At 46.0% G+C, this 26,810-nt stretch overlaps 1 protein-coding gene across 2 annotated transcripts; it reads left to right on the top strand.

The window, feature by feature from the left end:
- cltcl1 (clathrin, heavy chain-like 1) lies at positions 1-26,810 on the top strand. 2 transcript variants are annotated; one of them, XM_079160640.1, is made up of 32 exons: positions 1-216; positions 7,417-7,624; positions 9,018-9,286; positions 10,530-10,691; positions 10,955-11,068; positions 11,164-11,337; positions 11,462-11,659; positions 12,377-12,577; positions 12,697-12,849; positions 13,101-13,223; positions 13,726-13,863; positions 13,957-14,121; positions 14,278-14,458; positions 14,615-14,778; positions 14,899-15,024; positions 15,132-15,274; positions 15,749-15,983; positions 16,079-16,201; positions 16,350-16,495; positions 16,609-16,792; positions 17,255-17,447; positions 17,839-17,996; positions 18,117-18,281; positions 18,608-18,883; positions 19,767-19,916; positions 20,000-20,131; positions 20,232-20,342; positions 21,055-21,225; positions 21,435-21,656; positions 22,001-22,027; positions 24,599-24,677; positions 25,514-26,810. In XM_079160640.1, the coding sequence occupies exons 1-32, from the start codon at positions 175-177 to the stop codon at positions 25,636-25,638; spliced, it is 5,058 nt and encodes a 1,685-aa protein (XP_079016766.1). In that variant the 5' UTR covers positions 1-174; the 3' UTR covers positions 25,639-26,810. The 2 variants fall into 2 exon arrangements, with proteins under 2 accessions (XP_079016766.1, XP_079016767.1); XM_079160641.1 differs by lacking the exon at positions 22,001-22,027.

The following is a 26,810-nucleotide window of genomic DNA, read 5'->3' as shown; positions in this document are numbered from 1 at the left end:
GTGGATTCGTGTGATACCAACGCAGGCTACCCACCGCTGCCCATCGGATCCGACTTTTGGGGACGTTTTTGGGGGGCACTAACAGAGCAAGATCCCCTCTAACCCTCCTGCTGCTGTCCCCTTCCCCCTTTTCCTTCCTCGCGGACTCTCCGGAGAGAGAAAACCCCTCCAGACATGGCTCAGATACTGCCGATACGATTTCAGGAACATCTGCAGGTAAGCAGAGACGAAAGAGCGAGAGGGGGAAAAAAGCCCTATGAAAATTTATTTCAGCTCATTTATTTTTTTTTTTTTGCGCAGCATGTGCCGCGCGCGCGCACACACACACACACGTGTCGCATTTAAAGGGAATCTGAAATAGGGCTGCCGGGGTTGGTGCTCAATATAGCTACAGGCCTAGTTTTCCTCTGCCCAGCCAGATGATGACTTGTAAAAAATAAATAAAAAAAGATCCAGTCAGATCGTATACAGCAGCAGCTCCAATGCGGACCGGCGCGTGCGTGCGTGTGTGTGCGTTGATACGCCGCAGTTCCCCCCCCCCCCCTCATTCAAGTGGAAAAACGCCGCTGTCTCGTTCAATCCGCTCCGGTGCAAACTGGGGCGTCTTGACAACTGAGCTCAGCTGTTGTCGGTAACATTGTAACCGTGAACCCGGATGGCACTCGCGCTCCCAGCTTCGGTGGCTACCATGTTGTTGTCATGTCCTGCAGCGACCATGTTCACGACTTTGTAACCTTCAACTACGGCAACAACACCATCGAAGTGTGAAGAGGCAGAGGCATATTTATTTATTTACAACAGTTGAATAACTTCCGAAATCCGCATCACTCCGCTGTAATGCCAGCCGGTAAAAAAAAAAAAAAAACCACCTTATTTGAGCCGCAAGTGTCGATGCCGCAGTAACCCAAACCCCATATATGAAATTAAAGTGTCATATTACAGCATCTATATCAGAGTCAGTCTTATTGGCCATGTATGCGCACACATGCAAGGACTTTCAACGTACATACACATAAATAGACGAATAAACAAAAACAAAGTATTGAACTGCTATGTACATATAAATATATATACAAAGTGTATATATATGAACAATGAAATGACAATGAAATGGAGATAAAAGTGCAATGATACACAGTGCAAGGGGGCTTGAGTAGCTACATATGGAAAGATTGTCACAGGATACTTTATGTAAATGAGGTAGGTGGGAAATGTATAGATATATAGAATATATAGGTACCGATTGTTGCTCATGGATTTGTTTCTGACACTGTATGACTGATGGGTGACGGCCAGTGGAAAGAAGCTGTTCTGATGGTGGCTTTGGCTCACAGCTATTGATTTGGACGTGTCTCCCTGCTCCACTTGTTTAGTATATTTTCATGCCAGAGGAGCATCTTGTGCAGCTTCAAAATGATCAGCATCAACATGACACACAAAATGCCCCCCCTGTTACAGTCTGTGACAGAAAGGGGGAAACAAACAGCCACTTATTTGGGTCTTCTGTGGAGGAACTATTTCCACTATGCCCCCCCCCCCCCCCCTTTTCTTTTTAAACCTCTGGTTTGGTCTTTGATCATCGTCCCACAGCAGCAGCAGCCCCCATAGTGCTCGGTGTCTTGCAGCCAGAGGAGAAAAGTTTTGTGACGCGCACCCCCCTCGACCTCCCCTCGTCTGTAGCCTGTTGTTATGGTAACAGCAGGCAGTGAAATGGCCTTTCACGAGAACCCCCCCCCCCCCTCACACACACACACACACACACACACACACACACACACACACACACACACACACACACACTCTCTGTGTGCTTCCCTTCCTCTGGCCGGTAGCCCCACTTTCGCCAGCCAAAGGTCCTTTATCCTCCAAAAAAACGGTGTTGGCCAACAGAGCCTGCAGGCCACGGGGCTGCTCTCCTCTCCTCTCTGACAGGCCTGTTGTTGCTTTGCTGATGGAGGAGGGCAGCTCGGAACCTGGCGATGTCTGGGTTATGAGTTCACGTAGCTCTTAACGGCACATGCCTTTCCCTTACACATCTCCTAAGAGACACCCCCCCCCCCCCCCCCCCCTCCCGACCGCCTTGAGACAGTGATAAGCAGCCTTCTGCTTCTACGTTCCACCTCTACCATGAAATCCCAGCTCGGCCCCTGTAGTCGTATCCCTCTGTGAATCTAGGTGGCTCCAGCAGAGTCAAAAAAATGCTTGGAATTTGCGAACCCAGGACTTTGGGCCTCAAGTTGTTTAGCTTTCTTTTTTTCTCTCTCTCACTCTCTCTCTCTCTCGGCCCTGGTATTTACAGCTCAGTGTCTGCAGTCTGGGCCGGTTGCTCAGGAGTGTAACACAGACTCAGGTTTTTAAAGATGAGGCACCGGCATGAGATCAAGAGCGACCCCCGCGACCCCCCCCCCGACGCTTCCGAACATCTCGGCCTCGATACAGTTCTCTAACACGGAAGATGCATGAATAGATTTTTCTCCCTCCAGTTCAGTAGCCGTGTCATTAACGCCGTGTGAAGTCTCTCCTCCACCGTCACTCTTTGTCTCCCTCCCTCGTTTACGTCGCTGTGATTTATGATCCGAGTTCCAGGCCGTGAGTCAAAGTTCACCATCAGCTGACCAAACGGCCCGGATGCCCTATAGTTGAGTGTGTGCGGAGCAGGAACGTAAGCTACATCATTTCGCCGCGGCCTCCAGATGATTGATTAATGTCGGATGGCAAGATGTAAGAATAGTCTGTTGGATCATGAAAGTGCCAAAGGGGAGAGTCATTTGCAGCTTATGTGGCTCCGGCCCTATACGTACTAAAAAAAATGTCCTGCAGCTCTGAAGAGCCTTGAACATTGTCCCGTCTAGTTGAGTCTAGCAAGAGTCCAACCTTGCTGCTCTGCGGCCGTTTTTACGGCATCCCGGTGCGTTGCTGCCGTATCCGTGGTGATGAGATGACGCCGCCATGGGGGGATAGGGGGATATGGTAAGCGGGCTCTATTAAAGTCCGGCAAATCACATCAGGACGGGAAAGCAGGATGACATGGGGGGCCCTAACAGGACACATCTGCAGCCACGGCGGTGGCAGGCGGGGATGAAGAAGCGTCTGTTTTCAGTCACCAGAAGTGACTCACGACAACAGCGGTCAGTCACGCGAGACAATACGCACATTGTGTCTCGCTCTGCAATGTGAAATTAGTCTCATGCTGTTAAAGCTGCAATAACTGGACTGTTCTGGTTGTTTTGCAGATTATTTTCTCGATGATTCAACTCGTCGTTTTGTCGATAAAATACCCATTATAATAAATACCGTAGTACGACAATATTTGGTTATTGTCATGAACAGTGTCCCAAATATGTTTGCATCCAAAGGACCTACATCACAGGACATTGTAGCACCAGCTGGCGAATTGAGAAAAACAAAAAACAGTAAATGTCTTATTGACTCAGGAAAAAATTAAGAGAAAAGAAAGAGAAAAAAGCTGGATTATTGCTTTTCATGTCTCCACCGCTTTCGCCGTTTCGCTTTCACCGTTTCCGCAGTTTACTGATTTCTGTTTTTTTTTGGGCCACTTGAGGGCAGCACAAACCAGTTGTAAACACAACCACTGACATATTATCACTATGGTGATTTTATCGATACAAGTACTCTTTATCGATACTACTTATCCATTCGGTTCTTTTTTTTATTGTTTTGTGAGCAAAAAAGACAATGAATTAAGAAAAAAATCAACATTGCTTTATACTTCTTGTATGTAAACAAATAGTCTTTTTTTTTAAGCAGTTCCAAAATCTTAAAAATACATTCGCAGCTAAACGATTACCTAAGTGATTAGCTTCCATGTAGCCTATTAGCCCATTCTTATGACCAAACTCCGTGTGGCGCCGCTAACGTGACCTGCGGTGGACGAGGACGGACGAGGACGGACGGCTGCTCGCCGAAAGAGCAGGGAACTGTGCCTTTCTGCGGATTCATGTTGTGCTTATTCACCGAATGTTTCGGTAAACGCTAGGCTGGCATTCTTTTTTTTTTTTTAAATGAGCTGAATGGCGCTTTGAAACGCTGCATAGAGCAGAGTGGGAGCTGCAGAGCTGAGCGATAATTACCCGTGGGGTCGTCACTAGAAGCGACTTTCATATATATATTCATTCGATCCAATGTTAGCAGAGAATATTGATTAGAGCAGCTGTACGGTTTTCATTATCATCTATATTATAGGCTACACACACACACACACACAACCCTGTACCTACAGCTCGTGTAAGGAAGTGCCAAGTAGCTGCAGGCCTCCTTTTTTAATTGCGCTCGCATAATCTCTTTTCCCCGTGAACCCAAAACCCCTTCAGCTGCTGATGCGACGCGTCAGTGCCTCGGCATCGCATCCACCCGGTCTATGACTCACCAAAATACCGTCAGCGCTGTGTCATCAGCTAAGTCCTGCTGCTCTTGTTTACCGTGATGTGTAATTTTTTTGTGAATGTTAATCTCAGCTGTTGAGGGAAGAGGACTTCTAGGAGTCTGTGTGTGTGTGTGTGTGTGGAGACGTTTTCCTAGAGGTAGCCTACGTTATGTAGCTGAAGTGTGATTTTTAGTCTGGAATGTTCTACTGAGAAGGAGTGGGGGGGGGGGGGGGGGTTCTTCCGGTGAGTCAGTTGCCCCACCCTGAGCTGAAGATTGCCAAAGGCCTGTGTTACTGGAACCGTGCTGTACAGACATCCCGTCCTCCTTCATATCTCATAAAACCTACATTCATCACTCCGGCTTCTCTCCTCACACACCAAGCCTCCCGTTCGTTTTAGGCATCGATGCTGGACTGTGTCTCGAGCTCTCCCTTTCACTCCCGTCCTTATCTCCCCCCCCCCCCCCTCCCCACTATATTTATTGTGGTTTCCCTCCCCTTCCTCGCCCAGAGATAGTTCTGGCAGTCTCCAGGAGATGCAGCATATGGCTCCAGTCCTCCCTCAGGTCTTCTCTCTGTGGCCTTTTTAAGAAGCCTTTGTCTCGTACGTCCCCCGAAACTCCCCACAAACCAACTATACATTGAGTTGCAGCTAAGTGGTTGGTTTATGTATAATAATAATAATTGTATTTAGGATGCACTTTCAAAAAACTCAACGACACTTTGCAAAGGGGATGAAATAGAGAGAAATATTAAATATATAGATACATTACAGAAATAGGCATTTGGTTAGAGGTTAAAAGCAGACCTGAAAGGTGTGTTTTATGTCTGCAAATCATACAGTATGTAAAACAACCCAAATGGAACTATTATTCTCATCATTGATTAATCTGCCAATTACTAATGTAGGAATAAGTGAAAAACGCCCATCGCAGTTTCACAGAGAGCAAGACGAAGTCTTTAAATAGTTAATTGTGTGAGTCCAATGGTTCAAAATCAAAATGTAGGTTTTTGCTTGAGGGACAACTTAAGCAATCAACAAAAAAAGTACATTTATTGCTTTAGTTTTCTGTGAATCAACTCATCTTTTTCAGCTTAAAACAGATTTTTGAAGAAACAAATTGTGTTATGCAGTGCATGCATGCAGCAGAGGTTTGCAGAACAATAAAATGATGGTGTTTGGTCATTCCATTGCGGCATGCTTCAGTTAAACGTTTAGACATGATGATAACAACTAAGTTGCATGGGTGGCTGCTGAACACAGGGTTGGATGAGAGTTTGTTGGGTCATAAAAACAGAAAACAATGAGTTAAAAGAGGATAAAAAAAAATCTCTGCAGAGCCTCGAGGAGTCGACGAGCGATATTTCTATGTGGGGTTTCTCCTTTCACATTACACACAGCAATTTGATCCACGGATAACGTAAAAGATATTGATTAGTGCAGCTGTTATGCAACCAGTGTAATTAGAAATATATCTCTAAAAAATCTCATTTCTCGGACATGAATAATGTAGAAAAGAGCTTCTTTCATCGCGACCCCTCCGTCCGACCCCCCACCGACTGATGATGATGACATCCTTCCTGCTGCATCCTTCCTGTTATGTAGATGACATGCTTTAAATGGCTCAGCGGTCGGGATCTGGCCGTCCTGCTCCAACCTGCCAACTGAGAGATAGTACAGTCCTTGTGATGAGCGTAAGGATTCCTTTCCGCTTGCCTCAGACTGCATAATGCAGTCAGTTCAGTCGTTCAGAGTGTGGGGGGGGAGAGAGAGAGAGAGAGAGAGAGGAGAGAGAGGAGAGAGAGGGGAGAGAGAGGAGAGAGAGAGAGAGAGGAGAGAGAGAGAGAGAGAGCGAGAGAGAGAGCATGTTTTCGGTCTGGTCAGTTTGACACAAGTGTGCACAATGATTCCTCTGTTCGTCGTCCGTTTACCGAGGTGGAGCCTTTTTTTTTAACGTCCGTTAGTTCTGCTGAGATTTGACGCAGCAGAAAAACTGACATCAGCGTCTGAGGCCTTGTTGTTACACCTGGGGACTTCTTCTCATTAGAAAAGTAAATATGCTGAATAGCATACTGGGATTTGCTGACGGTGCTTTATTTAGAAACAGATTCAAATGTGTGCATTGGTTTTTTGGTGGATCTCTATTCCTGATTTTCTTTAATGTAGTTCCAGACCGGTTTCGGCTGAATGATGATCTGGCGGTAATTAAACTTCCTCGCAGCCGGCTGGCTCACATAATGACGGGTAAATGCAGCGTCAGGCTTCAACCTCAGGCCTTGCTGAAATAAAGTGACGCCCCACTTTTGATGGTGGTTACGATGGGAAGAAAAAACAAACGTCATCAGACATAGTTCTCAAAATACTTCAGTAAATTCAGGAGATTATTAGCGGCTATAATAAGAGTGAGAGTTAACGTCCCGTGTGGCCACGCTTGTTCCCACCGCTCCAGCATTTAAGAATCTCCCTGGAAAAGCATGGAGCAGACCTGCTGCTATTTTAAAATCCAAACACAGTTTGGCTCCGTGCAGCCTTTTTTTTTTTGACTTTGCAAGGCAAATGTCAGCTGCTGCCATTTATGTTTCCCCACAGCTCTTTCTTTTGTTGTTGTTGTTGTCGTGATGGAGGCGGGACTCCTTCAGTGGTCTTAAAGCTCTGTTAAGTTGGAATATTCCACTATTAGCTGAGTTTTTACTTTTAGTCCAAACAAAGGCACAGTGTAATAGAGAAGTCTTGTATGCTTTTATTCATTTAACATGTTTTGGTTCAAGCACAAATAAAACTATGAGTCAAATACCAGCTCATCCTTTTCTAATGATTAGGTAACACTCTCCCTATTTAGAATCGAATGTATAATGTCGTTGTAAGCAGATACATGCATGTATTTGTCAGTCATCAAGGTGCAATTGTTGACAAAAACATGAATAAACTCTCAGAATGTACATTTGCCCTGCTGACAACTGCATTCTGGTGTGTTACGTCACCCTATCTGGGTAAAGATTCTCATTACTGTTTTTGTGTTGTATATTTCCAGTTGCAGAACATGGGCGTGAACCCAGCCAACATCGGGTTCAGCTATCTGACCATGGAGTCGGACAAGTTCATCTGCATCAGGGAGAAGGTGGGTGAGCAGAACCAGGTGGTGATCGTGGACATGTCCGACCCCACCAACCCGATCAGGAGACCCATCTCTGCCGACAGTGCCATCATGAACCCGGCCAGCAAGGTCATCGCCCTGAAAGGTGAGAGAGACGCGCGGCGGCACGACCGTAAAAAGTTATTATTGCCGTTCAAAATCCCAGGATGAAGTCCACGTGGCGTCGGCGCTGTCCATCTCTCCCTAGTTCTAACAGATTTACTGGCATCGCTGTGCAACGGCTGATGCTCCGTCGATGCTGTAAATATGTAGCGCGCACTGCACTCCCTTTTATTGCCCGGATGTACTAAATTTGTCGTGCCAAACCGATTTTCTGCCACAGATTCTTGCCCTTGGAGCACAAACACAAGCGCTGATCAGGATGATTTGCCTATAATGCTTCTCTGACATAACCCCCCCCCCCCCCCCCCCCCTTTGCCCTTTCCCCTCTGGTCTGTCTCGTTCTTACCTGATTGACACTTTGCTTTTCTCTCCCTTGCTTTCCGTCCTCTCTCAGACGGTGAGTTGCTTCCCGTCTGTCTGCTCTGCCGTGATGATACAGTGGCCATGTGTCTCTCATAAACACCCCCCCCCTCTCCCCCCCCCCACGCATGTGATACCGTCAGTGTACCATCATGGCTGTGTGTCAATCACTCATTTCCTCACCCGTTTGTTTTTCGTTCCTCGTGTGTTTGTTGGTCAATGGAGGTCGTGGCTGATCCTGTGACGGACTCGCAACAGCATTCTAGAGCACGGACACATTATGACGGCTCAGCGAGACGTCATATCTCCAAGTTTAGTCAGTTTAGCGCGAGGACCTTCTTGAAGCTGGTGCAGGGCAATATGGAGGAAATCAAATAACGCAATATCTTTTTTTTGTAGGCTTGACTATTGGTGCTTTCACAAAACATTTGCACAATTAGATTTTTGATGAATAATAATCAGTAATGTAGATATAATTACTAAGTGGGTTAAAGGCAAATGATTAGCACAGCTAGAACAGTTTGGTAAGTTCCGATAATTACCTAATTCTTCTGTAAAGCAGCCTTCAAAACCAGGGAAAAACTAATTATTTTACGGTATTACGATATCTCAAACGATATCTAGGCTCGCATAATGTCGATATAACACACCAGCCCTTCTTGGAGATGCTGTCTACTTCCTGTAGCCAGAGGTCAGTTGCACCCAGGAAGTGTCAGCCATATTTCCTTGGGCTATAAAACACCCATAACCAGAAAAACAAAAATCTGACTTTCTCTGTTCTCTCGTGGTGTCTAGCTATGGAGTTTTTTTTTTTTATCAGCCCATAGATAAAACAAACCATCTCAAACTTTCACAAATTCATGTACATGCCTGTTTATTAAAAGGCTTTCATTTACATTATTTCATTATTCATGCAAAACATTGTTAGAATAAATGAAGATAAAAAAGGTTGAATGCCGTTTTTCTCGCTGCCGGTTGGTCTCACGTCTGCTCTCCGTTTCCTCACCTCCCCTCAGCCGCCAAGACGCTGCAGATCTTCAACATTGAGATGAAGAGCAAGGTGAAGGCGCACACCATGACAGAGGAGGTCATGTTCTGGAAGTGGATCTCGATAAACACTGTCGCCTTGGTGACGGACACGGCTGTCTTTCACTGGAGCATGGAGGGGGATTCCCAGCCCGCCAAAGTATTCGATCGGCACGCCAGTCTGGCGGGGTGTCAGATCATCAACTACAGAACTGACGAGCAACAGAAGTGGCTGCTGCTGATAGGGATTTCTGCGCAGGTATGAAAACATGTTTACTCATGCCTCTCGCTGTAGAGGTGCTCATGACAGAAGCATATCTTTGAAAGGAATTAGCATGATTTATCACTGTCCCTCTGATCCCTTATCTACAGCGCCATAGGACATGAAAGTCCACTTTTTCACCCAAAAACAATAGTTCTAAAAAAGACTTTCCACTGTGGATACATGCAGAAATACCAGCCTGGGGAAAACAAAGCTTTTTGAAAAAAAGGGAGAAGTGGGTTGGTGTGATGTTAAGTGTGAGCTAGCCTAGAAGGTAAAGCAGAAAGGGACTGAACAAATGTTTAGCAGTGTAATTGTGGCGACATTAATGACATGATGGTGCCAAGAATGATTTTATTGTTTGCACTCTGAAAAAGGAGGAGGAAGAAGAAGAGATTCAGACATTCACCCATTGTTTTCATCTGAAATAAATAGTTTTGGAAAGTACGCTTATTTGTTTTTTTGAAGCTGGATTCAGAAGGCGCAAAGCCTAGCTTAGCATTAAGAATGGAAATGTGGGATGAATGGCTAGCCTGGCTCTGTTCAAGGCATAGACCGTATATAGAGGGAACCACGTCACACATTGCTTTGTCGACAGCCTTGAGTTCGTCTTTTTGTCCATCTTGGCTTTTTTGCAACCAGAAGTGACACGAGAGGGCGGTGCTAAGTAGAACCGAACACTGACAAAGGCGACCACAAATGTTACAATTAACTTTCCTGAACTGAAAACGCACTGAAAGGTTTAAAGTTCAAAAACCAAAAACATGGACAACTCCAAGACTGGACAACTCCGTGGTAGTAACCTGTCAATCACAAGGTAGCCCCGCCCTAAAGCATACCCTGCTTTATGGTCTATTTGGATCGTCTATTGGATCGTGATATACTAAATGAACATCATGCTGTATTGAAGAAGACTTGAAACTAGAGATTGAGACCATAAACTCATGTTTACAATGTTTACTGAGGTAATAAATCAAGAGAGAAGTAGAGTCATCTTCTTATAGACTTCTATACAATCTGTTTTCTTTTTTCAATCAGTCACCGCCACCTGCTGGTCATCAGGAAGAATGCAAGTTTAAGGCAGTTTGCGAGATTTCAGGCTAGAAAATCGATCTTGTCTAACTCTTGGCAAGCAAGCGAATAAGCGTATTTCCCAAAATGTAAAACTTTTCCTCTGTAGTGTTATCAATGCATCAATGATTTCTCCCCCTCCTTGTTTTTGTCTCTTTTTGCCCCGCAGCAAAACCGCGTGGTCGGGGCCATGCAGCTGTATTCCGTTGACAGGAAAGTGTCCCAGCCCATCGAGGGCCACGCCGCTGCCTTCGGGGAGTTCAAAGTGGAGGGAAATGCCAAACCCTCCACCCTCTTCTGTTTTGCCGTGCGCTCACAGGCCGGGGGAAAGGTGAGGCCCCCTGGATTGAAGACAAAGATCTCATGATGCTATCGCAGTGTATTTAGTCTCTGAACAAAGAGCGTGTGATGTGCAAAATAGATAAGATCCTAGGTAAAACAACCTTTGTGCTACACGCCTCTCGGTCTCCAAAATAGCTCAACAAAAAGATTATTAGTGTGCATTGTCTACTTTCTCCGTGTTTACATTTGCTTTACTGTGATTGGCTGCCCACCTACTGGGGTCAATTCTTTATGTGGGCTTTCTTCTTTCAGTTGCACATCATTGAAGTTGGTCAGCCAGCTGCAGGAAACCAGCCATTTGCTAAGAAAGCAGTGGATGTGTTCTTCCCCCCAGAGGCCCAGACAGACTTTCCTGTAGCTATGCAGGTGAGGAAGGACTCCCTCCGTGCTACTTCATGGTTTCTGTGGTAAACTAAGGGGTGACAGCTGCTGAAATCTCTGTCTCTGATCATTCTCTCCAGATTGGTAACAAGCACGGCGTCATATATTTGATCACAAAGTACGGTTACATTCACCTGTATGACCTGGAGTCTGGAGTGTGCATCTACATGAACCGAATCAGTGCAGAGACCATCTTTGTAACCGCCCCACATGAAGCCACCTCGGGAATTATCGGGGTCAACAAGAAGGGACAGGTGAGAAACGGGCCATAAGTAATTATTTTTATTTACATGGTTTATACAACATAAATAATAGCTCTGCTTATGATGTTTTTTTATGAAAACCGATCTGAGGTATTGATATATGTTTTCTTTCCAGGTGTTGTCAGTGTGTGTTGAGGAGGAAAACATTGTCAACTATGCCACCAACGTCCTGCAGAACCCCGATCTGGCCTTGAGGATGGCTGTGAGGTCCAACCTGGCTGGGGCTGAGGAGATTTTTGCCAGGAAGTTCAACACTCTGTTTTCCCAGGGGAGTTACTCAGAGGCCGCAAAGGTCTCTGCGTCGGCACCCAAGGTACGCCCGTGTTTTACCGCTGCGTCGTACCGATTACGCATCCAAATATGTACCAGAAGCACTAGCAAAAAGTCAGAAAAGGTGCTTGCGTGCATTCTTACAGTTGTATTTAAAGGGACAGTGTGTAGGATCTGGCGGCATCTAGTGGTGAGGTTGCAGGTTGCAACCAACTGAATGCCCCTCCCCTAACTCTTCCCTCAAGTCGAGTTGTGTCTCTCGCTAGAGCCGTTGTTTGGTTTGTCCGCTCTGGGCTACTGTAGAAACATGGCTGTGCAACACGGCGGACTCCTATCTAGATATGAGGGGTTAATTGTAAGCTAACGAAAACCCAATGATTCTTAAGCTTTGTTTATACTCGCCGCGGTGGAGCCAGCACGAGGCGATCACGTGACTGTCACAATTGGTTCACTTTAGAAACAGGAGGTCTTAAAAATCCATATTTGAGGAAATATTTTTCAGCCAAATACAATTGTTTACAGAGCTCGCAGGCGAGTATAAACACAGCTTTAGTTTTAGGTGATTATACACTCATGAAAACATAGTTATGAATACTACATTGCATTTCTGCCAATAGATCGGCTACGAATGCTACACACCGGCCCCCTTTAATGTTGATCAAGCTGTCGAGTATTTATCCGGTGATGATTTAGAAACTATACCAGTTACGCCCTCTGGGATTCAGTGTTAAATAATCCCGGCCGTCCTTCCTCCGCTCAGGGTATCCTGCGGACGGCAGAGACCATCCGTAAGTTCCAGAGCGTCCCGGCCCAGCCGGGCCAGGCCTCGCCGCTGTTGCAGTACTTCGGTATTCTGCTGGACCAGGGCCAGCTCAACAAGTTTGAGTCTCTGGAGCTGTGCCGGCCCGTCTTGCAGCAGGGCCGCAAGCAGCTGCTGGAGAAATGGCTGAAGGAGGACAAGGTAGGACCAGGGGGGGGGGGATTAGAGCAACGTAACCTATAAATACCTGCTCACCAAATGTAATCTTAACTACTAACTATTAGTTACCGTGATTGTGTGTGTGTGTGTGTGTGTTGCAGCTGGAGTGCTCGGAGGAGCTGGGGGACCTGGTGAAGGCCTCGGACCCCACCCTGGCTCTTAGCGTGTACCTCAGAGCTAACGTCCCCAGCAAGGTCATCCAGTGCTTCGCCGAGACCGGCCAGTTCCAGAAGATCGTGCTGTACGCTAAAAAGGTCAAAGCAGCTCAAAGGCCTTCACTTCTCCACTCCCTCACGCAAGGAAACCATATTTATTCGATCCACGTTTAACTCGTAACACATGTGGAAACACGCTACGATTAAGTGGAAACACTTGTTATATTGTGGTACAACGTTTACTGTAAAGTTTGTATGTCGAGTGCAGAACATAATACGAGGTTTCTTTGAGTGAATTTGTTGTTACTGAGTTGCGTTTATATCCGCTTTTATCAACGGCGCTTTTGTAGGTGGGCTACGCCCCAGACTGGGTGTTTCTGCTGAGGAATGTGATGCGCGTCAACCCAGACCAGGGACTGCAGTTCGCCCAGATGCTGGTCCAGGATGAGGAGCCGCTGGCCAACATCAACCAGGTAACACGCGCACGGACACGAACGCCTCGCTCCCTTCGCGATATGCGATGATGTCTGCGCATTCACTCCCCTCACGCCTGCACGCAAACACACACATAAAGTGCCCAGTGTGGGAGCCCCCGTCTGTGTTATTCCAGATGTGCCAGCAATGCCAGGAATCCACTGAGTCAGTGAATCCCCCCCCCCCCCACACACACACACACCCCTAACCTTTGTTTTAAAAGCCACATCATTGCTCTGCTCAGTCCACATCTCCAACCGGAGGACTTGATGCTCCTTAAAGTCACCGCCCATTTTTCACACATTGTCGTCAAATAAGAAAAGCTGAAACATCTGGCCTCCGGGGCCTGTGGTCCTTAATGGCGTGCGACTCTAATCTCTCCGTGCGTGCTAACTCTATATCATGGTTCACAGATGGTAGGAATTTCAAAAATCTTAGCCTTTCCACTTGTCTTTTCCTTACTTTTCACTCCTCTTTTTCCCCCCTCTTGCCCTGTGGTAGATCGTCGACGTGTTCATGGAGGGCAACCTGATCCAGCAGTGCACCTCCTTCCTGTTGGATGCTCTGAAGAACAACCGCCCAGCCGAGGGACACCTGCAGACCCGTCTGCTTGAGATGAACCTCATGCAAGCGCCCCAGGTGAACACTCAGACTGCCCTGTTTAGATTAATTAAAAGCAGCTTCACCTTTGGCTCTGTCAGACTTAAATGCGTATTTCTTTATTTTTTTCAGGTAGCAGATGCGATCCTGGGCAACCAGATGTTCACCCACTATGACCGCCCCCACGTTGCCCAGCTGTGCGAGAAGGCGGGGCTGCTGCAGAGAGCTCTGGAGCACTACACCGACCAGTACGACATCAAGCGGGCCGTGGTGCACACGCACCTGCTCAACCCAGAGGTACGCCCTGTGGACGTCGCCCTGTCGGGAGCAGCCACCTTTTGCTCCTTTTTATTTATTTATTTTTTTGTGACAATATATGGAAATCCGTTCTTACCCCGCTGTCTCACTTTTTTCTTCTTGACTTTTCCTTTTTCTGACTCCTCCTCCTTTTAGTGGCTGGTGAACTTCTTCGGCTCTTTATCGGTGGAGGACTCCCTGGAGTGTCTGAGGGCCATGTTGTCGGCCAACATCAGGCAGAACCTGCAGCTGTGTGTCCAGGTAGCGTCCAAGTATCACGAGCAGCTGGGGACTCAGTCGTTAGTGGAGCTCTTCGAGTCCTTCAAGAGCTACGAGGGTAGGTGTCACCCGTAGGGGTTGTGGGGGATGCAGCTCTGGATCAAAGGAAAGGGAGCGTGTTCAATTTAGGCTTTACGTTAGCATAGATTGAGCTGACTTTTTCTGCTGTTTTCTCCCCCTCCCCCCCCTCCCCCCTCCACCATCTCTATTCAAGGCTTGTTTTACTTCCTTGGGTCGATTGTGAATTTCAGCCAGGAGCCCGACGTCCACTTCAAGTACATCCAGGCCGCCTGCAAAACCGGCCAGATCAAGGAAGTGGAGCGGATCTCCAGGGAGAGCAACTGTTACGACCCAGAGAGGGTGAAGAACTTCCTCAAGGTAAAAAAAAAAAAAAAAAGGATCCCCAGTGTAAACTATTTTGATCATTCAGCAGCAATTCTTGTGAGCTGTTAGCCATTCGATACGGTTCAATCTCGCCTTCCTTCCTTCCCTTCGTAGGAGGCCAAGCTAACGGACCAGCTTCCTCTCATCATTGTGTGTGATCGCTTTGACTTCGTCCACGACCTGGTGCTCTACCTCTACCGCAACAACCTACAGAAATACATTGAAATCTACGTACAGAAAGTAGGAATCAAGACTTTATACATATCTGGTTTACCACTTAATAATCCAAGCCTTATATGGGCTGCGTGCTGAAGTCTTCATTGTCGATTCGTTGCGCACGCATTCAGGTGAACCCCAGTCGTCTGCCGGTGGTGATAGGCGGTCTGTTGGACGTGGACTGTGCTGAGGACGTCATCAAGAACCTGATCATGGTGGTCCGAGGGCAGTTCTCCACTGACGAGCTGGTGGAGGAGGTGGAGAAGAGGAACAGGTGAGGCCGAGAGATAAACGACTTGCACTGCTATTTCTTTGTCACCTTGCATAGTTGCTCCTGCGTGTCTCATTCGATGCTGCTTGATGATTGTGCGTCACAGTGACACGGTGCCGATTGCAAAAAGCAATCTTTACCCAGTGGGTGTTTAATGAAACCTCTTTAAAGAGAGACGGATGTTGATTCTCTCCCTGGGCTTCTGGAGGCCTGTGTTAGAAACAGATTCCTCAATCACGCTCAGCAAATGTGCTCTTCCACATGGAGTGAAGCTGCTGTCACTGAAAAAAAACCCCGTTGTTACAACTCTGTATGAAAGAGAGAGAACGTGAGCATGAGTACTTCCAGCACCACAGGAACAGTAAGAGTGAGATGACTGTACTCAGCATTCGAGAGCTTTCTTCGCTGCATTTTCTGTGTGATTTTTAGCTGAGATGATATTTGAAAAAGCAGCGTGTTTCTCCATCATCCCCTCAGGTTAAAACTTCTGCTGTCGTGGCTGGAGTCCCGTATCCACGACGGATGCGAGGAGCCGGCCACCCACAACGCCCTGGCCAAGATCTACATCGACAGCAACAACACGCCCGAGCGCTTCCTGAAGGAGAACACGTTCTACGACAGCGCCGTGGTCGGGAAGTACTGCGAGAAGAGGGACCCCCACCTGGCCTGCGTGGCCTACGAGAGAGGACAGTGTGACCTGGATCTCATCAAAGTGCGTATGTTGATCGCGTTGTGATCATTTGCGTCGTTCGAAAACACGGGAGGAGGATTTGATCGCGTTGTTTCTTTCTCTTGTTTTCTTCTCAGGTGTGCAACGAGAACTCTTTGTTCAAGAGCGAGGCTCGCTATCTGGTGCGACGGAAAGATGCAGAGCTCTGGGCGAACGTGTTAGAAGAAAACAACCCCTTCAGAAGACAACTCATCGACCAGGTTAGGTGTCCTGAAGTGATGCACTCATCTCAGAAGTAACATGCTAAAAATGGACTCCTACTGTACCCCCGTTTCTGACAGTGCAGGCTGTGAATGAGTGCTATTTTTGTTTTTTCACAATCTTTTCTTGTATTCCATCTCACCTCAGGTGGTGCAGACGGCGCTGTCAGAGACCCAGGATCCAGAGGAGGTGTCCGTCACAGTCAAGGCCTTCATGACCGCGGACCTGCCCAACGAGCTGATCGAACTGCTGGAGAAGATCGTACTGGACAACTCTGTCTTCAGTGAACACAGGTGCAAGCACGACTTGCGGTGCCGCGTTAGGCACCGCGATGATTTCACCACAATTACGCTCCATCTTTTTTTTCTTTTAAATGATTCCTTCTGTTGCGGGTATTTTTCCACAGAAACCTCCAGAATCTGCTCATTTTGACGGCCATCAAGGCCGACCGCACTCGCGTGATGGAGTACATCAACAAGCTGGACAACTATGACGCTCCGGACATCGCTAACATCGCCATCAGCAACGAGCTCTTTGAGGAAGCCTTCGCCATTTTCAAGAAGTTTGACGTCAACACCTCGGCCATACAGGTGAGATTAAAACAAACTGTGACCGCTCCAGCTGCCCTTTTATGGTGACCCCACTCTAGCACAAGTTGCATTTTGAATTTGTTATCACGTGACAGATATACAAAATAAACTCTGGGAAATGCCGATGAAGGAAATATTCTTGTATTCCTATATTTTGGGATGCCATCCTGCTGTTGGAACCGTAACACAAGCGAAGATAAGAAGGACGTTTTTGAGCAGCATTGCGCCCCACAGCTACCAAAGCTGAAGTGTAGTCCTGCCGTATACCAAGTACGTCACCATCACCGTCACTGGTATACGGAAGAACAACACAGAAGAGGCACAGACACTGTGTCGGCAATTGATGCCGCAGGTTCCATCGGTGCATCTCTCGTCAAAACTTTTGTAAAACGTACTTTTATTTCCCGGTGTCGTGTCTCATTGTGAGGGCCCTATTCTGTCCCGTCTCTCTCCATTCCCCAGGTACTGATAGAGCACATAGGGAACTTGGACCGCGCCTACGAGTTTGCGGAGCGCTGCAACGAGCCCGCGGTGTGGAGCCAGCTGGCCCGAGCTCAGCTGCAGAGGGACCTGGTCAAGGAGGCCATCGACTCGTACATCAAAGCCGTCGACCCCTCGGCGTACATGGAGGTGGTCAACGCGGCCAGCAAGAGCGGTAAGCAGTACAGATTTAACAAGACAAACAAACAAACAGCTCACACTTTAAAATCAAAAAAACAACAGTGGCAATAAAATGATATAACTAAACAAACTTTGAGAGACACAGGGCAGCATCTCGTATTCAATCACATCCCCAAAACAAGATTAAAAAGAGACGCTATCAATTTAGTGCAATGGGGGATTTCCCATTTCAGAAAGGGTCAAATGTTTTGCTCTTATTTCTGAACCAAATAAGGTTTAAAACTATTCATTTCAGAGAGCCACATTCCAATTGAGACATCTGATTTGACATTTTTTAGCAATGGCCAGCAAGATGGCCGGTTGTCTCTCTTGTGCGGTTGATCCGTGGTGATCTTAAAGGTGTCGCCTTTTTTTTTTTTTTTCAGATAACTGGGAAGACTTGGTCAAATTCCTCCAGATGGCTCGAAAGAAAGCGAGAGAGTCGTACGTGGAGACGGAGCTGATCTTTGCTTTGGCTAAAACGAACCGTCTGGCCGAGCTGGAGGAGTTTGTCAACGGGCCCAACAATGCTCACATACAACAGGTAAAGGAAACACGTCCCAGCTGTGTGTGTGTGTGTGTGTGTGTGTGTGTGTGTGTGTGTGTGTTAAGAGGGCTGTGGCGCCGTAGCGGAGGGTGTCATTTCTTTCCTGTCCCTCTCCAGGTGGGCGATAGGTGTTATGACGAGGGGATGCACGAGGCGGCCAAGCTCTTGTACAACAACGTGTCCAACTTTGCGCGCCTCGCGTCGACACTGGTCCACCTCGGGGAGTACCAGGCGGCCGTGGACAGCGCCCGGAAAGCCAACAGCACGCGGACGTGGAAGGAGGTAACGGGCACATAAAACACCTTTTAGTATATTCTAAGATAAATGTGTATGTGGTACTGTAGGGGCTTGTCTAATTTGAGCTCCTCACCATTTTGAATTACACAATTATTTTGGGGAGCATGACACGAGCCTTGTTTCTGTACTTACTCTGTTACCAGTTTGTGTCTTTCGCAACGTACGTAATGACTGCCGGGAAAACTGACATATGGTGGTATAATGGTCATTTATACAAATCTGGACAGAAGATTTCAGGAGTATCCTCTCTCTCTCTCTCTCTCTCTCTCTCTCTCTCTCTCTCTCTCTCTCTCCCCCCCCCCGATGATCAGGTGTGTTTCGCGTGCGTGGACGGCGAGGAGTTTCGGCTGGCACAAATCTGCGGCCTCCACATAGTGATCCACGCCGACGAGCTGGAGGACCTGATCAGCTACTATCAGGACCGCGGGTACTTCGAGGAGCTCATCGCCCTGCTGGAGGCCGCGCTGGGTCTGGAGCGGGCCCACATGGGCATGTTCACCGAGCTCGCCATCCTATACTCAAAGTTCAAGCCTCAGAAGATGAGGGAGCACCTGGAGCTCTTCTGGTCCAGAGTCAACATCCCAAAGGTAGAAACTGTCGGTGTGTGTGTGTGTGTGTTTCAAAACAATGCCGTCTTTTGTTATTAATCAAATAGTTTGTGTGCCATGAACTCCTTTGATTTATTGCTTAAAAGCTTCCAGACAAGATTTAAAAATTAAAAATAAATAGTTTTCCTTCCTTTTTTAAATGTTGGTTAATATTTGTCAGCTTGTTGACTGATCAATACTCATGATTAAAAACCCCAAGATACATGTTGGTACCAATGTAGGGTATTACATTTTTCTTTTACATAAAGTACATTCACTTATGTTCACGTGGTGCTCATTTTATGTCAGGAAATAAAACTAACAAATCAAAATTCATAGTTCAGCAAACAAAACATTGTTTAAAGATAAATAAAAAAAACAGATGTTAGTTTTGGCCAAATTCACAAATAAATATCACTTTGGTAATTCAATATAAGTAATTGCAGGAGCCTTTTCTGTCTTTACACAGAGTTTAGCTGTCATCAATGTCGTGTTGGTGGCAGTGGTTTGAGTCAAGATAAAGTTGCCACCAATAAATAGATATGCAACAGATATAATATATACTATAAAACAATGGGTCTTATTATTTCTCTATGAAACCCTTCCCAGTATGATTTCAATTTTGGTCAATCCCCCCAAAAAATGTGTGCGTGATCTCCGACCTGTTTACAATCCCTCCAGCACAAGTTCATTTTTTCGCTTGAAGCAGTTCTCAAAGGTGCCTCCCTAGACCGTCGGGATTGGTTCAAAGAAGTACAAACAAAGTACAACGTCACGTTTTACCCCCAAAAACTAAATCTGAGTCCCGGAACTTGGCTCGTGACCAACGGTCACGGATGAGGGCCGCGGTGTGACATTGTTCTTGGTTCTCTGTGTTCACCAGGTCCTTCGTGCAGCAGAGCAGTCTCATTTATGGGCAGAGCTGGTTTTCCTCTACGATAAATACGAGGAGTTTGACAACGCCGCCATCACAATGATGTCTCACGCGACGGATGCGTGGAAAGAAGGGCCGTTCAAGGACATTATTGCGAAGGTGAACAAGTGTTTGTGACTGATCATTTCTTACACATCTTTTGCGTTTTGTGATCTTTTATATGTATCGTTATTTCCCCTCAGGTCGCCAATGTGGAGTTGTACTACAAATCTCTTTCCTTCTACCTGGAATACAAACCCCTGTTACTGAACGACCTGCTGACCATCCTGTCCCCGCGGCTGGACCACAGCCGAGCTGTCACCTTCTTCAGCAAGGTAAACCGGCGGCGACCAAACCCGTCTGAGTTTCTCTGTACATTCAGTATGCGGTGGCGCACGGCGTTGACGCAGTCGGCGGTTGTTTTTGCTCAACCAGATGAACCAGCTGAAGGTGGTGAAGCCTTACCTGAGGTCCGTCCAGAATCACAACAACATGTCGGTCAACGAAGCCCTCAACAACCTGCTGACGGAGGAGGAAGACTACCAGGTCTCTCAGCCATGTCACTGATGTTGATAATTATCTTGCCTACCCCCCCCCCCCCCCCGCGTAGTGTAGATTTGAGTGGCACTTTTGAAATGGTAAATTGATATCGTAATAATTATACCAGGCAGAAACCTCCGGTTCTGCTGAGTGAAGCCAATGGGGAAGTGTCTTAAATTTGCATTATATATCTACTAACCAGCAGGGGGCGACTCCTAAAAGAAGTCAGATTGTATAGACGTCTATGCGAAAATGTCTCTACTTCTCTCTTGATTTATTACCTCAGTGAACATTGTAAACATGAGTTTATGGTCTCAATCTCTAGTTTCAAGTCTTCTTCAATACAGCATGATGTTCATTTAGTAAATTATGGTCCATTTAGAGTCAAATAGACCATAAAGCAGGGTATGCTTTAGGGCGGGGCTACCTTGTGATTGACAGGTCCTTTCAATCTTCTAGACTTGGCCGTTAGAAAGAATGTATGTTTAAGTCACTTCCGCGTTGGCTTCACTCGCCAGAGCCGGAGGTTGCCGCCGCCTGGTGACATCACAGTGACCACCGTTCACTTCTAATACACAGTCTATGAAATATACCCAGCTTCTGCCGCCACTAGGTGGCACTGCTGAGGTCCAGTTCCAAGAAACTTATCTGGTTCAGCCATCCCTCTTCTCACCTTTTTTTTTTGGTCCGTGATGTGACGCTGCGTTGTTATCCACAGGGCCTGAGAGCATCCATCGATGCCTATGACAACTTCGACACCATCGGCCTGGCGCAGAGGTTGGAGAAACACGAGCTGATTGAGTTCCGCCGCATCGCCGCTTACCTTTACAAGGGCAACAACCGCTGGAGACAGAGCGTGGAGCTCTGCAAGAAGGACAAGCTCTACAAGGTAGGACAAGAAAAACCCTCTCAGTGACAATATTTGAGCCAAGCTCTGACATTTACCTCCATGTTCCTGTAGATGGCGCTGTTTGTTTGCTTGTGTACAGTTAATAGAGATCCTAGTCTAGATGCAAGGAGAGAAGCCGCCTCTGCACAGAAATGATTGCTTAGACGGGCTTTAATCATGAATTAAATACGCTTTCCGCCTTTTCCCAGGATGCCATGCTCTACGCCGCAGAGTCCAAGGATGCCGAGCTGGCGGAGACTCTGCTCCAGTGGTTCCTGGAGGAGGGCAGGAAGGAGTGCTTCGCCGCCTGCCTGTTCGCCTCCTACGACCTGCTGCACCCCGACGTGGTGCTGGAGCTGGCCTGGAGGCACAACATCATGGACTTCGCCATGCCGTACTTCATCCAGGTCATGAGAGAGTACCTGACGAAGGTGAGCACTCCACCGGAGACCAATGCGAAGACTCAGTTTAGTTTCTGTTTAAATGTTAAAAAGTTGTTTTTAATAATTAGATATTATTTTAGCGGGGGGGGGGGGGGGGGGATTTGAGGATTTTGACAGCGACCTGTCCCGACAGGTGAGCGGTAGACAATAGTCTCCTGGAGGTATTTAAAAAAGAACAGGTCATACAGGGAGCTTTAGTTTAGGCTCTCTTAAGTAACGCTAGTTAAGCTAGTTAAGCATTGTCTTTCGCAGTGTACTCCCTCTGGTCTAAATAGTGCTGACCTGCAGACATGTGAGGTCACTTGAGGTCATCTCTTTGGCTTCTCTTCCAGGTTGATGAGTTTGCAGCGAAGGTGACGGTCTCTGGCCCTCTTTTTTTTTATACATGTCTCTTAAGTGTCCTGTCTGTGTTGTTTTTTTTGTCGTTGTAACTCATCCCTGAGGTTTCTGACGCGGGAACCTTAAAGCATGGACCGTAGGGCTGAGAGCGCGGCCCCCCGACTCGCTCCGGACCTCGGACAGCTGCGGTGGTCCGTGCAGGCTTTTGCTCCGCTTCAGCAGCAACACGTGTTTTTTTTAAACACATTTTAAAGTTTGTCGGGCCCGGAGGAGGTTTTCTAAACTATCTACCTGGGGAGCCTCGTAGTGTCGTTGGCAGAGGCAAAACCTGAATTTTCTCATGTTTTGGAGAGAAAAAAAAGCTTTCCAGCAGCGAAGCACAAACAAATCCATGAAAATATGAAGAAAGTTTTTGCAAAAATAAAGTAACAGGAAATATCTTATTATCTTCTTTCGAGCTAATTAGAGATGTGAAGTTCATGACTATTAAAGATTTAAAGCTGCTGGTGCGAGATTAAAATCATTCGATCATCTGCACTAGTTTGGTTAAGAAGTGTTTTTCTGGCGTCGCGTGACTGGTGATTTTCACCGTGTCCAGGAGGTAGAACGCCATCCGAAGAAGTCTCGGCCCGGTCGACCGCTGTGTCGACGGCTGGAGCCAAAGCCTGCACTCCATACCGGTCCTTCAGGATTAGTCTGTCCTGACCTAACCGATCCCTCTCACCCTCTAACTCCTCTCTCCTGGGGCTGCATCAAGTGTCAAGTGGCATTTTTAAGAATTCTGAATATTTCAGTTTTGGTTCAATGTAGTATAATATAAGAATTGTAGTGATTTTTTTTATAGTTTTTTTTCTCTCCAAAGACCAGGGGAGCGAGCCACTCTAAAACTTGTTAGATGCATCCCCATGTTTCCATCTCCTGGTTAACACGTTTTAGTTTCAGACATTTGAACTGTTAGATCAGCGCAGGGCTACGAAACACTAAGTGAAGGTCACAGAGTCTCCTTTCCTCAGTCTCTGGGTCGGTGCATTAAAATCACATCTATTTCTATTAGATGATGACTGTTTATTTACACATATACAGAAAAAAAGTGCTTTACAGGTGCTGTTTAACCATTTCACTCCTCTGTCCAAATTTTTATTTTCTTCATTTCTCGAAATTAGGACTCAACTGAAATTTCTTTTATTTTTTATTCCCCATTGATTTAGCAGAACCATTGTTTTAATTCACCTCCACTTACACTTGCTTTTTTTTATTGACATCTGCACAGTTGAAGCACAATGCCCCGATGATTTCTTTGAACTTAGTGTCTTAGTGCCGACCGACTCACTGCGCAAACACTGTGCGCCTGGAGAAGATGAGCTTCACCTGTGAGCTTCTGATGGGAATGAGAAATAGCCAAAGTCTGTCAGGAGGGGCTGCTGCTGCTGCCGACAGGATGCATGTGGAAGCCGTGACTGTCATAGTTCTAGATATGAGACTGTTGACTGTGAATGGCTGGAAACGTAGCATCGGCATCTATATAGGCATGAATAGCTTCTCCTTCACTTAATAAACAATTTAATATTCCTTTAACCTGCAATCCCGCTGTAGTTTTACCCCCCCGAAAAACTAAAACACTAAAACAGCCCCCCCTCCCTAGTGGTATCTAGCCATGATGTAGTTGTAGTTTTTTAGCTTATTGGTGTGAATCTGCTTTTAATTCTAGTGCTCAAAGCACTAGAATTAGAAATTTTAGAAACTCAAAAAGCAGTGATGATCTTGTTCTGCGCGATAATCCACAGAGCTTGTTGTCAACAGTTTTCATTGGAAACTATTCTGTCTAATAAATTAAATAAATTAAATAAATTAAATAAATTAAATAAATTAAAACATTAATAAAATAAAATAAAATAAATGGCATCGTATCTGGAAAGAGGCATAGCTTTGTTTTTTTTTGTTAAATGTAATTTTCCAGCATAAAAATAAATTTGATTGTACTTTTGTAATTGAGGTGACAGTAGGAGTCGTAGTCTCAGCATGGTTAGATGCCACTAGGGGATGAGGGGTTGCTTAGTTTTTTTTGTGATGGGTGTAAACGGGCCCTTTGATTGTTGACTTAACATTTATTGGTACTGGAAGCTGCGTTAGAAATTAGACGTGCATGGCATCTTCTCTCAGGTAACCTCCCGCTGCACTACGGAGTGCTGTGTGTATAGTTCTGTCTCTCAGGAGTGGGTATCTATACATCTACAGTTACAGAGTTAACCAGTCACATTTTTGGGTAGTCACATAACGCTTTGCATCAAATATATTATAATAATAAAAAATTGGCAACACCATGATTACTGCATTGTAGGTGTCCAGCAAAAAATATTTTATTTTGAATATATATATATGATTTTTTTGGACAGCTGACATTGTTTTATAACAAGTTACTAATGGGAATTTTTTAATTTTTTTTAATTAATATTTAAAATCTTGGATTCAAATTTTTTTAACTGTCTGCAAAGTCGAGCACATGGGAGTTACGAGGTTTCCGCAGGATGCCTAAAATGTATGTGTGCGTGCGACCCCCGTCTGATGCGTTCCCTTGTCTCTGTTGCCCTCAGGTGGACAAACTGGACGAGGCAGACAGCCAAAGGAAAACCGAAGAGGACGAAGTGACGGAGCCTCCGCCGATAGTGTTTGGTAAGTTCTCAGGCAGCACGTCACAAAAGACATAAGTACACAAAGCTTCATATCTGCATCAAATACTACAGTCAAATAATTAAGATAATTAGGCTATCACAGCCCACACAGAGTGCAGCCAGACCAAAAAATACACTTAATTCCCAATGGTGATGACGTTGAATACAACTCGTCAATCAAATATTTCTCCAAATTTAATGAGATAATTATAATGATAATGTGTAAGGGACAACAACTAAGTTATTTTGCATCTGTGTTTTTAAGTTATTAAATGAAAGCTTGTTTGATTATATTGTATTTTTATAATATTTTACCAGCCCGACTTGATTGAAAGTAGCGCCAATTGGGGGGGAAACCAGTCCAATCTGGCAACCACTGGTCTACTTGTTGTAGTCGGACTTAAAGAAATTTTGGCCACACTCAGTTAGTATTTGGAAAAAATAATATTGCTATTCAAAAGCAGAGAGACAGAGAAAATGTGTAATTTACCAAAACAATGTTGTGAAAACACTCAATTTCCCTTTTTGCTTTCATTTATTTTATTTTTCAAATCTATTTTTACAGTTTACAATATAGCTTTTTGTGATGAAACCAGCAGCAACTGTGTTATTCAGTAGGGGCGTTTCTACTATGATCATTTCCAAAATCAGGACACACCTCTGCTGCCTGAATAGAGATTGGTTTTACATCACCATTAACAGTATTAATGGTCTCTTTGAGCAGCACGAACAAGAGTTACGTTTTTGGTGAAAGACTGACATGAATGTAAATGTTCTCCATTAGCATGTAACCCTGTGTGTGTGTGTGTTTGTGTGTGTGTGTGTTTGTGTGATCAGGCCAGCAGCTGATGTTGCCCCCCTCTCCTGCACCAGTGGCTCCCCAGCCGGCGTACGCCGGCTACGGCTACCCCGCCGCCCCTGCCGGCTTCCCGGCTCAGCCCGCTTACGGCTTCAACATGTAAGAGGCCCCGGCCCCCTCCTTGCCTCGCCTGCCCCCTCTCTCCCTCCTAGCACACACACACACACACACACAACACACCTTGGACCTGAACCACACTGGACCGTGCTGCTCCGGGTCGACACCTGAAACTCAACCGGGCCGTCATTCCCTATAGGACGCCACTGAAACTGCAATAGAAACCCTTCGCCTCTACTGTCTCCACGCGCACTTCGAAAGGACTGGAAGGCTGTTTGACCCCCTTCCCTTTCCACTTTCCCCCTCTCTTCCACTTGGACGTTACAGCTGCATTACTGATCCACACAGCATGAAGTCACCTCTCAGCTCCTAGAGAATTTAACAAAAACCCAAGGACAACCTTAGTGACGCCAAACCTCTCTGTCCTGCTGTTCCATGTAGACTTTATTAACCATAGAGCAGCTTTTTGTTATTTTTATTTTTTCCCAGAGATTCAGCACTGATGAGGAAGAGACTTTGTTACCGAGGAGTTGTTAAAGCACTGCTACGGCCTTACACACTTTTGAGGAGGGGGCAAAAAACAACAAAAAGGACTCAAATGTTTAATTCCACAACTGTCTCATGATCTGATTGGAAAGACGGTTACTGTGCAATAGTTTTTGTTTGTCCTCTCATAACAGGTACAAAGTGTTTGCTGTACCAATTAAGAACACTTGTTTATGAGGTTACGGTACTGTCTGTGTATGTGTGCATGTGCGTGCGTGTGTGTAGCCTCTAAAAAGGCTTTGAAAGGACACGTCAAACCAAGAGACACTCAATGAAATGTCCGTCCCCTCACAGCCGCAAAAAAACTCTTTTTCGCTGAGTCGGAGTGGTCGATCTCATCGGTCGACTTTTTTGGATCTGGAGTTTCAGGATGCTTGTGACAGAAAGAAAGTGGTGAAATAATAACTATTATAATAATAAAAAAATGCTGTAGTCTGTGCATGTGCTGCCAAACTATACTGCTGCAACCAGGAGCACAATTTTCATGTTACACCCAAGTATATCAAGTATTACTAACGTTGAAACGCTCATAACAGGAAGCGGTGATGAAGCTCAGACAGACTTGAGGAGATGGAGGCGTTTTGCTCACATTCTGGTGCCAGTTGGTCAAAAAAAAAAAAGAAATTGTACTGAAAACTGTATAGGTTAAGATATATTGAAACACCTAACTAA

This window comes from Pholis gunnellus (assembly GCF_910591455.1).
Source record: "Pholis gunnellus genome assembly, chromosome: 6".
Taxonomy (NCBI): Eukaryota; Metazoa; Chordata; class Actinopteri; order Perciformes; family Pholidae; genus Pholis; species Pholis gunnellus.
The sequence above is the reverse complement of the archived record's forward strand: the minus strand, read 5'-3'. Positions and strand labels throughout refer to the sequence as shown.